Source organism: Sus scrofa, chromosome 10 (genome assembly GCF_000003025.6).
Source record: "Sus scrofa isolate TJ Tabasco breed Duroc chromosome 10, Sscrofa11.1, whole genome shotgun sequence".
Taxonomy (NCBI): Eukaryota; Metazoa; Chordata; class Mammalia; order Artiodactyla; family Suidae; genus Sus; species Sus scrofa.
Window position 1 is genome coordinate 24,237,379 of NC_010452.4, and position 12,255 is coordinate 24,249,633.

General features: G+C 59.5%; 1 protein-coding gene across 3 annotated transcripts; it reads left to right on the forward strand.

The window, feature by feature from the left end:
* ELF3 (E74 like ETS transcription factor 3) lies at positions 474-4,888 on the forward strand. 3 transcript variants are annotated; one of them, XM_021064529.1, is made up of 9 exons: positions 474-621; positions 1,011-1,181; positions 1,428-1,649; positions 1,764-1,859; positions 1,951-2,070; positions 2,196-2,285; positions 2,385-2,501; positions 3,473-3,668; positions 4,146-4,888. In XM_021064529.1, exons 1-9 carry the CDS (start codon positions 495-497, stop codon positions 4,258-4,260), a joined length of 1,254 nt encoding a protein of 417 aa, XP_020920188.1. In that variant the 5' UTR covers positions 474-494; the 3' UTR covers positions 4,261-4,888. The 3 variants fall into 3 exon arrangements, with proteins under 3 accessions (XP_020920188.1, XP_020920187.1, XP_020920190.1); XM_021064531.1 differs by having other exon boundaries at positions 523-621; positions 940-1,181; XM_021064528.1 differs by having other exon boundaries at positions 2,196-2,501.

The window sequence follows — 12,255 nt, forward strand, 5'->3', positions numbered from 1 at the left end:
GGTGTCTAGAGAGCCTTCCAGCCTGAATCCTGGGCATCGTGGGAAAAACCCCAGACCTCAGTATCTTCTCTCCCTGCTCCATCCCCTTTGTCTTCAGACCTGCAGACATTGGGGGCCGGGAGTGTTCCCGACCCAGCTCTGACCCAGTCACGCACCCTCCCCTAGCCTGTCCCTGCCTGGCCCCCCTAAGGAATTTCCTGAGCCAGGGGGTGGCCGAAAGTGCACATGCCCACCCAGCGGCTCTCGGCCCCCCGCCCAGGCCACTGCCCTGTGCCCAACCCCAGAGGGTGCGGGATGACAGACCCTGACAATCATTAAACCAGCAGGGCCTGACTTCCCAGCACCGCAGCCTGGATCCCAGCCAAGAGGCACAAAATATGCAAATCACCTGGGGCCAGGAGCCCAGTCTAAAGGCCAGGAAATCCCCTCGACCAATGAGCCACCAGCTCAGGTTACCGCAGGCGCCTATAAAGGCCTGGGCGGGCGGAGCTCAGATGCTTGTTCTTAGGGCGCCGGGAGCGCAGCCAGAGCCTCTGCGCACCACCACCTGGCAGAGCTTGTCCCCGGATTCTTCCCGCCTGCTGTCCCCTAACCTGCCTGCCACACCCTCAGCCGCCACCGGTAGGACCCCAGCCCATCATGTTACCCAGCCCGGCCTGGGGACACTGGGGGTGAGGGGGCACTGGGGAACCTGTGTCTCCCCCAGCAGTTCGCAGGGTGGAATTCCCAGCCAGAGTGCAGGTGGTGTCCCCAGGGCCTTGTCCTGGGGGGGACAGACTGCTGGTCCCACTCAAGGACCCAGGTGGGCTGAGGAGGGAGCCTGGTGGGGGGCCTTGTGCCCCCACCCCTGCCCCAGCTTAGAGACCTTGGAGCCCTTATGGAGGAATAGGTGTCCCCAGAGCTGTTGACCTTCGCGCCCTTGGGCCCTTCCTGCCCCAGGCTTGGCTGGAGCAGAGTGGCTGGAGGGTAGGAGAGGACCGGCCCTCATCTGCCTCGCCCTCCCTTCCCAGGGAGCCTCATGGCCGCAACCTGCGAGATTAGCAACGTTTTTAGCAATTACTTCAGTACGATGTACAGCTCGGAGGACCCCACTCTGGCTTCTGTTCCCGCCGCTGCCACCTTTGGGGCCGACGACCTGGTGCTGGCCCTGGGCAGCCCACAGATGCCCCTGGAGGGCCCAGGTGGGTCTCAGGCTGCGGTGGGGTGTTTGAGGAAGGGGAGACGAGCATCTAAGAGCCTGTGGACAAATGGGGGTCAGGCAGGGAGGGCGGCTGGGGTGAGCTGTAAGCAGTTGGCGTGCTGGGGTTTGGGGGCCGGGAATGGTTGTGAGCAGTGCTTCCTGCCCCAGCCTGGCTGGGTTCTCGGAGAGGCACCCCAATGGGCTCCAGAAGGGGGCTGACCTGCCGCCACCTGCCCGTCCCCTGCAGAGAAGGCCAGCTGGTCGGGGGAGCAGCCCCAGCTCTGGTCCAAGGCCCAGGTTCTGGACTGGATCAGCTACCAAGTGGAGAAGCACAAATACGACGCCAGCACCATCGACCTCTCGCGCTGTGACATGGACGGGGCCGCGCTCTGCCGCTGCGCCCCTGAGGAGCTGCGCCTGGTCTTCGGGCCCTTGGGGGACCAGCTCTATGCTCAGCTATGGGACCTCAGTAAGTCCTGGAGGGGCCTTCCCCGTCAGGGAGGCTGGTCTGGGGAGCCGCCCTAGAGGGAGCCCGGGGGAGGGGAGAGGAGCCAGCCTGGGCCCTGATCCCCCTTCTTATCAGCTTCCAGCTTTCCTGACGAGCTCAGCTGGATCATGGAACTTCTGGAGAAGGACAGCATGACCCTCCAGGAGCCCCTCGGAGACCAGGGCCCCTTTGGTGAGAGTCTTCGGCATCCCCAGCCTGTCCTCCCCATTTCTGCCCGGTGCCACCCAGTCAGACCCATCTGAACCCTCCCCTGTTCTCCCAGACCAGGGAAGCCCCTTCGCCCAAGAGATGCTGGAGGACTGCAGACAGCCCAGCCCCTTCTACCCGGGCAGCTTCAGCGCGGGAGCCCCCTCCCCAGGCAGCTCCGATGTCTCCACCGCAGGTGAGCCCGGCTGGCGTCTGCCCACAGCTCCCCCTGCCCCAGAGGCCCTGGCTTCCCTGGAGGATGGATGGGAGTCGGTGGGCAGCAGTGTGGCTGGGAGGGGCTCACACCCACTCCCTCCCCAGGCACTGGAGCCTCCCAGAGCTCCCCCACCTCAGACTCCGGTGGAAGCGACGTGGACCTGGACGCCCCTGACAGCAAGCCCTTCTCCGGGGGTGAGCCGAGGTCTCCTGGTCCCCACGGGGGGTCCCACTGGCAGTGCCTGGAGCCAGCCCCCATCCCTCCCTACCCTGACCCACCACCTCTCCCCACAGATGGCTTCCCAGACTACAAGAAGGGGGATCTGAAGCACGGGAAGCGGAAACGGGGCCGCCCCCGAAAGCTGAGCAAAGAATCTCGGGGGTGTCTGGAGGGAACGAAGAGCAAGCATGGTGAGGGGGGGACCTGCATGGTGGGGAGGGCTGAATGGTGGGAGGGGGGCCTGCGCGGTGTGTGTGTGGGGGCTCACACCATTCCTCCCTCCTGCCCTCATTGCAGCTGTGCCTGAGGCCAGGGCCCTGGGTATGGGTCACTGCCTAGCAGCAGAGCTGGTTGGTGGTCCCTCAGGGGGGCACCTGGGGAAGGCTGGAGGTGGAGTCTAGTCTCCCTGCCCCTGCCCTGTCCTGCCTGGGGGGCCCATTTGCTGGTGGGAAGAGGCTGGTGGGTGCTGGGCAGGCTCAGGCAGGGACAGTGGCTGGGCTGCTGGATGCCCCGCCCACTGAGGGCTGGGCCAAGGCGGCCCTTCCCCTACCAAGTCCCTGCCCGCTGGCCTCTGGCCTTGAGTGAGTTCCCACCACCCTCCCCACTGGGAGTGTCCCTGCAGCTCTTGCTCATCCATGCTGCCTGCCCCCTGCCCCCAGCTTTGGGCCTGTTTTCTTCTTGGGCTTCTTTCCAAGAAGCTGTCCCCTTGGCCCCCAGGCTGGGGCCAGCTCTGTGCTCCTATACCTAACAAGCTCTCACCACTAGCTGGTGTATTTGCTTTGTTTTACCATGACCCCTCCAAACCACAAGCCCCTCAAGGCAGTGCTATGTCTCACCGCTCTGGTATCCAAGCCAGATATTTGATCAGTATTGGAGTGTGTTTAATCTCTGTGCTGTGTGAGACACGTGTTTTTGGAGCTTCCCAGCTGTCCAGTGGGTGAGGCGAGGAAGGAGGCAGCCATCAGTAGGCAGCATGCTGGGCCAGGCAGGGAGGCAGCCATCAGTAGGCAGTGTGCTGGGATGGGCAGGGAGGCAGCCATCAGTAGGCAGCATGCTGGGCCAGGCAGGGAGGCAGCCATCAGTAGGATGTGTGCTGGGATGGGCAGCAGTCATGTGAGTTGGGGGTGCCCTGGGCTACTGACTGATGGAACTGGCCTTGTAGCCCCCAGAGGCACCCACCTGTGGGAGTTCATCCGTGATATCCTCATCAACCCGGAGCTCAACGAGGGCCTCATGAAGTGGGAGAACCGGCAAGAAGGTGTCTTCAAGTTCCTGCGCTCCGAGGCCGTGGCCCAGCTGTGGGGTCAGAAGAAGAAGAACAGCAGCATGACCTACGAGAAGCTGAGCAGGGCCATGAGGTGAGACCTGCTGGGCAGCTGCTGGTGCTGTCACACCCCTATGCCTGAGTCCTTACAGTGGGGAAACCGCCAGTCCACCTGCCTCGTGGTCTGAGTGCAAGCCTGGGGCAGGAGGCTGGCTGCAGCACATGCTGAACTTGATCTGACATTTCTTGGTATTGTCTGCAAGGCCTGTTCTAAGAAGGGCACTTGCGGATGGAAGGGACACCATTGAAGCCATTGCCTTGTCCTCTCTGGACCTCAGGTTCCCCTCCAGATCATTGCTAAGCTTTTCTTCCAGCCCTCAGATCATGTGGCTTCATGCTCAGCCCCAGGCAGAGCTGTCAGATACCCAGAAGCAGGCAGGGCCAGGGCTCTGGACAGAGAGGGGCCATGCAGCTGGTGCTCCTCCTTGCAGGATGCGGTTCAGGTCACCTGAGGACTCTGGGACCGGGTGGGGGCCCAGCCTGGACCCTCTGACCACCCTTCTCCCCTCAGGTACTACTACAAGCGGGAGATTCTAGAGCGGGTGGACGGTCGGCGGCTTGTCTACAAATTCGGCAAGAACTCCAGCGGCTGGCAGGAAGAAGAGGTTGTCGGGCGCCGGAACTGAGGGTCGGACCAGCTCTGGGACCAAAGGCTCGAACTTGAGGCTGCAGGGCTGCCAGGCTGCCACTGGGGCACAGGCGCTGCGCCGTGGAGACAAGCTTCGGGTCTGGTGCTGCCGGTCGTCGTCCTGGCGTCTGGGGCCATGGCCTCTATTTTGTCCTTTTGGGATTACAAGCCCCAGCGTTTGAAGTGACTCGTGTGCCGGCTGCAAGGCAGGTGCAGCCTCTTCGGTCTGGGAGCACGTCGGACCCGATCAGACAGCAGCTGGGACGCCCCCTCCGGCAGGGGCTGGATGAGCCCAGCGGGCCAGGCCGGGGGGCTCTCAGAGGCGCACCCCTCCTTCTGGACTGGCTTCCACCTCCCCGCTCAGTGCTTGGACTCCGCGGGCGGGGGTCAGAGCGCGCCCTAATTTATGTGCTATAGAGATGTATATAGAAATCTATTTTTTCTAAGACACCCCTCCCCAGCCCCTCCCCCACTGAACCCTGGTGGCCACGGGGACTGTTCCAGGCTCTTGGCTGGGCCAGTGAGGGGCAGGGCGATGCCAGGAGCCTCAGGACAGGGCTCCTGGCTCCTTCTTCCTGTGAATGGGGGCGGAGACCTCCAATAAAGTGCCTTCTGGACTTTTTTAACCTTTGTCTCAGCTACCTGTGCACTGAGATCTGAGGTCTGGATTGCATACGGGCATGGGGGCTGGAAAGGGGACCAGGGCAGGGGTCTGCTGGCCGGAGGTGAAGGCGGAGGCAGGCACTTGGTGTCCCAGAGCTGGGGTCCCCCCACCCCTGTACAGACCCCCTGATGGGGCCAAGGGCCAGTGATGCCTCTCTGCCAGCTTAGCTCCTGTCCCTGCGAGGCTTTGGCTGGCTGGCCCCCGGCCAACCTGGGCCCTGCGGTCCTGCTGTCCTGCTGCGAGGCTGGGGCGGCCCGGGTCCTGGGAGAGTCTGGAATTGCATGTCCAGCCTTGTAGAGGAGAGGCTTGTGCGTTCCAGCCCGGGCGGCTACGAGCTGGAGATCGGTCATATGAACCCGAGCTCTCGTTGTCAGACATAAAATCAGAGTTTGGATCTTGTGGAGGGAAAAACAAACACAGCAAGATGAGTGCTTGAGAAGGAACCTGGGGAGGAGGAGACAGACAGCCTGGTCTACACAGCCTGCTGGCACCTGGTGGACACCACCGCCCCCATTGATTACCTCGCTGGGGAGATCAGTAGACACCCAGGTCGCAGAGGCAGGGGGGCTTGGGACCCCCAGGGACTCAGCCAAGGCCCCTCGGGTCCCGCTTGTGCTCACCGGCCGTCTCCCCAGGACAGTGCGTCTGCATTCAGGTGGGGGCTGTTGGGAGGGCGGGGGGGGGGGCCCTTGTGATGAATGTCCCCCAGCAGAACGTCCTTAAGTCTGAGACCGCACTCTAAAAAGCTATTTTGTGAAATGCTGTTTATTGTCTCAGAAATAGCAGGCTATTCACCAAAGAGACGTGGGTTAGGAAGGGATTTGAGCAAAACAGAAGTTGTGTGTTTGTGTTTCTGTGTGTGTTCGTGTTTGTGTGTGTTTGTGTGTCTGTATTTATGTGTGTGAGTCTCCGTGTGTGTGTGTGTGTGTGTCTCCATGTTTGTGTGTGTGTGTGTGTGTGTGTGTCTGGATGACCAGGGCTGGTAGCAAGGAGGGCAGGGGTGGGTTAGGGGGTGACTAGAACCCTGAAAGGAGCAGCTAGAATCCTCTGGAGCCCTTTGGGAAGAAGTGTCCCCTCTGGGGTGTGGGCGCCTCAGCCCAGAGGTGGGTAGCGGGTGAGGGGGTGTTTAGCCTCCAGCTGCCCTGGCTGCCTCATTTCTTGAAAATCACTACCTGCCCACCTTTCTGGGGGTCCTCGCTCCCCAGCGAGAGGTCACCTTCTGGGAGGGACCAAAACACACTTGCCCCCACCGCCCCCGCCTCCTTCAGTGGCCTCAGCCTGGAAAAGGAGGCCTCTTCTGCACACGGGGCCCTGTACTCTGACCTTTGTCCTGCGCTTCCAGTTTATGAGGGGTTTCCACACCCCATCAGGTCATTTGATCCCCACCACAGCCCTTGGAGGGGACGGGGTGTCCCTGCAGGCCCTGGGGGAGGCTGGTGGCTGGTCCAAGGTGGCGTGAGATGGGGACTAGGACCTGGTTCCCCTGCCCCTGGTTGGGGCGGCTGGGCTGGGCCCTGGGCGGCTGGCGAGGTGGCCCCGGGTGAGGCCTCCACTTTCTCCAAAGGGGCTCATTTCCCACCCACGTCTGTCCCGTCCACAGTGGGTCACCGAGCCCTGCACTGACCCTGGGCCATCGTTTGTCACTTGCGTCTCTAGGGCGAGATGTTGGTTGGGTCCTGCCGCCATGGGGTGGGGGCTGCTGGGCAGGGGAGGGGTGCCCTTCTGGGTGGGCCTTGCAGGGGAGGGTCCTCAGCTCCCTGACAGCCGCTTCGAGATGCTTTTAGCTCTTTTCCTCTGTTTACACCCTCCGTGGGGCCTGCGGGCAAGGCTGGGCCACCACCCCAGGGCCTCCACAGCGCCTGGCACAGAGAAGGTGCTCGATAAATATTTGTCAGGCTGCCCCGTGCCTCTCCCTGCCTCTCCCTGCCCAGCCGCCACCTCCCCCTGTGCACACACGCACACTCACAGACCCCATGGCTGCACACATCAGACACGCACACACACACACACACACACACACACACACACACACACACACGGCCTCAGCCCGCCCCCTGCAGTGGGGTAAACCCCCAGCCCCTTATTCACCACCTGGCATCTTCCCTCCTCTTTGAAGCGCTTCCCACCTACCCTGTCCCCAGGTGGGCTCAGGCCTTCCCTCCAGTGGGGTTCTGTGCGCAGTGAGAACTCAGGCCCTGGTTATAATTGCTAAGGCACAGCCCTGCCCTTTCAGGGCCCGCTGACCACCCCCCACCTCCCACTGTGAGGGGCATTGCAGGAATATATTGTCAACTTTTTTTTGGGGGGGGGTCTTTTTTTGCCATTTCTTGGGCCGCTCCTGCGGCATATGGAGGTTCCCAGGCTAGGGGTCCAATCGGAGCTGTAGCCACCGGCCTACGCCAGAGCCATAGCAACGAAGGATCTGAGCTGCGTCTGCAACCTACACCACAGCTCACGGTAACACCGGATCCTTAACCCACTGAGCAAGGCCAGGGCTCGAACCCGCAACCTCATGGTTCCTAGTCGGATTCGTTAACCACTGTGCCACAATGGGAACTCCTCAATTTTTTTTTTAAATCTTTTTAGGGCTGCACCCGTGGCATATGGAGGTTCCCAGGCTAGGGGTACAATCGGAGCTGCAGCTGCCGGCCTACACCACAGCCACGGCAACACCAGATCCAAGCTGCATCCATAGCTACACCATACACCTACACCATAGCTCATGGCAACGCTGGATCTTTAACCCACAGAACAAGGCCAGGAATTGAACCTGCGTCCTCTTGGATGCCAGTCAGTTCCTGGGCCATAATGGGAACTCTGCCAACTACTTCTTCTTTTTATTTTATTTTTTTGTCTTTTGTCTTTTTAGGGCCACACCCATGGCACTTGGAGGTTCCCAGGCTAGGGGTCCAAGCGGAGCTACAGCTGCTGGCCTACACCACAGCCACAGCAACACAGGATCTGAGCCGCGTCAGGGACTTACACCACAGCTCACGGCAACGCCGGATCCCTAACCCACTGAGTGAGGCCAGGGATCAAACCCGCAACCTCATGGTTCCTAGTTGGATTTGCTTCCCCTGCGCCACGACGGGAATGCCCTCTGCCAAATTCTTAAAATCAGAAAAATGTTCACATAATAATGGCGTGGTGGTGGCTTCTGTTAAAAACCAGGTGGGGCTGTGTTGAACCAGCTCTTTCGCTGGACCCCAGGCTGCAGAGGCCGAATCGTGTGTCCCCACACAGCCGCACGGTCACCTCCGAACCCTAGTTCTGTGGCCCAGAGGCAGGATGTGCTCCACTCCCATGTGGAAACATCTGTGCCTGCCCCCACCTACTGCTCTGACAGCAAGCTCTGCACCCCACTACCTGCAAACTGATGGCTCACTGGGTGGGGCTGCCAGACAGTAAACAGGTGATGGGGGTCACGCGTGAGTGTGCAAACCCGGTTGGCCACGCTCACCATGAGGGCCTTGGATGGCACCAGTGCCCCCAGTTCTTGCTAAAAAGCACCACACTTTCGGAGTTCCCGTTGTGGCGCAGTGGTTAACGAATCCAACTAGGAACCCTGAGGTTGTGAGTTCGATCCCTGGCCTTGCTCAGTGGGTTAAGGATCCGGTGTTGCCATGGCTCTGGTGTAGGCCGGTGGCTACAGCTCCAATTAGACCCCTAGCCTGGGAACTCCATATGCCATGGGAGCAACCCTAGAAAAGCCAAAAAAAAAAAAAATGGAGTTCCCATTGTGGCACAGTGGTTAACAAATCCGACTAGGAACCATGAGGTTGCGGGTTCGATCCCTGGCCTTGCTCAGTGGGTTAAGGATCCGGTGTTGCCGTGAGCTCTGGTATAGGCCTCAGATCTGTGGCTCAGATCTGGTATTGCTGTGGCTCTGGCGTAGGCTGGTGGCTATAGCTCCAATTCGACCCCTAGCCTGGGAACCTCCATATGCCACAAGAGTGGCCCAAGAAATTGCAAAAAGACTAAAAAAAAAAAAAAAAAGAAAAGAAAGCATCACACTTTCTCACCTCAAGATCTTAACCCGAGACACATCAAGGGCACCCGTGCCCCCTGGAGTGTGGGGCTGGGCTTGGAGGCCGCCCCTGCCTGGCGCCTGTTCCCAGTGAGCCCCAGCGGCATAACCTCTACTGCAGCTGCAGAACAGAGTGCCAGATCCAGGCCAACAAACCCAGATGAAGAAACTGAGGCTCAGAGGCTCAGAGGCGGGAGGCAACCTGCTCCAAACTACACAGCCTGCGGTGCAGAACCTGAGCTATGTGGACTCCTGAAGAAGTGCCCACTAGGGACCAGGCAGCTGTCAAGTTAGTGCCCACTGAGGGTCTGCTGTAGGCCCAGCCCCGGGCTAGTGCAGGGGCGCAGAGGGGAGAGGCCACCCCCGAACCACAGAGCCCAAGAAATCCCGAGACAAAGGCACGTCAACCCCCTGGCAGGTCTGTGAGGAGGGCTGGACCCCTCACAACGGAAACAGGCTGCAGAGGGTTAGGAACCAGCCACATTTCAGGGCCTGTAAGTGCAGGAGACCAGGGTTCCAACCCTGGTGTCCTGACCTTCTTTCCTCAGCCCCACAGCTGACTCTGCTCTGAGAGGCACGGAGCCCCGCACATGTCCAGCTGCCCAAGTGCCTGCAATCCTAATGGCCTCAGGGTGCAGGGTGAGAAACACGCCGGGGGGTTGGTTTCCATCAGAGCTGGTTTCATGGGTGCTTCCCAGTGATCCTGCGGAGGGGGCAGAGCTCCCTCCCTCTTCCCCTCCCTTCCTCCCTCCTCCCTTCCCCTTCCACTCCCCTCCCTCCCCTTCCCCTCTCCCTCCGTTCCCTTCCCCCTTGCCCTTCCTCTCCCTTTCCCTCCCCTCCCTCAGCCCTCCCCTCCCCCTCTTCCTTCTTCCTCCCTCCCCCTCCCTCCTCTTCCCCCTCCCTCCTCCTCCCCTTTCCATCCTTCCCACCTCCCCCTCCTCCTTTTACTCCTTGTTCACTCCTCCCCCTCCCCCTTTCTTCCCTCTCCCTCCCCCTCCCTCCTCTTCCCCCTCCCTCCTCCTCCCCTTTCCATCCTTCCCGCCTCCCCTCCTCCTTTTACTCCTCGTTCACTCCTCCCCCTCCCCCTTTCTTCCCTCTCCCTCCCCCCTTCACTCCCTTCTTCCCTCCCCCTCCCTCCTCCCTCCCCCCTCCTCCCCCTCCCTCCTCCCTTCCCCCTCCCTCCCCTCCCTCCTCCCTTCCCCCTCCCTCCCCCTCCCCTTCCCCTCCTCCCCCTCCCCCTTTTACTCCTCATCCACTCCTCCCCCTCCCCCCTTTATTCCCCCTCCCCCTTCACTCCTCTCCTCCCTCCTCCCCCTCCTCCCTTCCCCCTCCCTCCTCCTCTTTTTTGCTACGTGCAGGGCTGGGCTAGGGCAGCACCAGCAGCAATTAGCCCAGTTCAGCCACCCGTTACTGGAACCTTCGTGTCAACTCTGGAGCTGATCCAGGAAACCACACCCAGTGTCCCAGTGACTCAGCCTCACCTGCCCACCTCCACACCTGCCAGCCTCAGTGACCCAGGCCACAGCAGGAGGGAAATCCCAGCATCCCCTGGTGCAGCCTCATTTGCCCCACGTGTCTGCAGGGCAAGCTGGGATTTAGAGTCTTTATGCCGCAGGCTGGCCTGGCTGACTTCTAGCCAGGAGGGATGATGGTCAGCTGCCGAGGTTTGGAGAACGCAGACGGGAGCACGTACTCTCTTCCGCAGCATTGTGAAAGGCGAGACGTGTAAGAGGAGGAGAGAAACCAGCTCAGCATCAAATTGGCAGAGGGCGAACGAGCCCCTGATGTCTGGGCTGGTGAGGAGCGAGAACCTCCAGCCTGCCGTAAACCAGCAGCACTTAGGAGATGCCCTCGGAGAAGCAGTTTGACAACCTGTGTAGGAGCCTTGAAGAGCACGCAGGCCCTTTACCTGGCAACTGACATCTGAGAACCTCTCCAAAGCAAATAATTGAGTAGGACTCTCATTGTGGCTGTGATGTAATTGCAGGTCAATGGCAGCAACCTGAGCATCACCCAAAGAGGGCTGGTGAGGAGTTCCTGTCACGGCGCAGTGGTTAACGAATCCGACTAGGAACCATGAGGTTGTGGGTTTGGTCCCTGGCCTTGCTCAGTGGGTTAAGGATCCAGCGTTGCCGTGAGCTGTGGTGTAGGTCGTAGACGTGGCTCCGATCCCGCGTTGCTGTGGCTCTGGCGAAGGCAGGCAGCTACAGCTCCGATTCGACCCCTAGCCTGGGAACCTCCATATGCCGTGGAAGCGGCCCAAGAAATGGAAAAAAGACAAAAAAATAAATAAATAAATAAAAAAGAGGGCTGGTGAAATTTGCTACACAGAGATGTGCTCACATCCCAGGAAGCCCCAAAAGGGACACCGTGCAGCCCTGTTTATTGACACATGCAGCTGTTCATGGTGTAGCCAGTGGGAAAAAAGCAGGTTTGCATTCACCATGTGTAGAACGATGCACTTTTTTTGTTGTTTGTCTGTTTCTCAGGGCTATACCTAAATATGCACCTGCGGCATATGGAAGTTCCCAGGCTAGGGGTCAAATCGGAGCTGTAGCCACCAGCCTACACCACAGCCACAGCGCTGCTAGACACCAGCCGAATCTGCAACCTACACCACATCTCACGGCATCACCAGATTCTTAACCCACTGATCGAGGCCAGGGATCGAACCTGTGTCCTCATGGATGCTATTCAGATTTGTTTCCACTGAGCCACTACTGGAACTCCCTCCTCTAGAATCTTTCAACATCTGAGTATTTCACGAATCTGGTTTTATTGATAACTTTGTTTCTTGTCAGCAAGGAGAAGAATCTTCAGAAGGAGGCAAAGTTAAACTGTGTTACTCCTGGGATGGGAGTGCAGTCAGGGTGGGTGAGAAGGGGTCTTTTTATAAATAGAACCTGCTGTGCTATTTGAGCACTTTACCGTATACATTGCTTTTTCAATGCTTTTAGCCTTGTTTTAAGGCACAGCATCTCATTTATATCACAATAATCACATGATGTAGGAAATTCAGTCTCCAAGTCACAATTGCGTGAACTGAAACAATCAAGTACGTGGCTTGTCTGTGATTGCACTAACCTTAGGTAGCGGAATCAGAGTTGGTTTTGTTGTTTTGTTTTGTTTTTTGTCTTTTGAGGGCCACACCTGCGGCATATGGAAGTTCCCAGGTTAGGGGTTGAATCAGAGCTGTAGCTGCTGGTCTACCCCACAGCCACAACGACGAAGGATCTGAGCTGCATCTGTGACCTACGCCACAGCTCACAGCAACGCCAGATCTTTAACTCACTGAGCGAGAC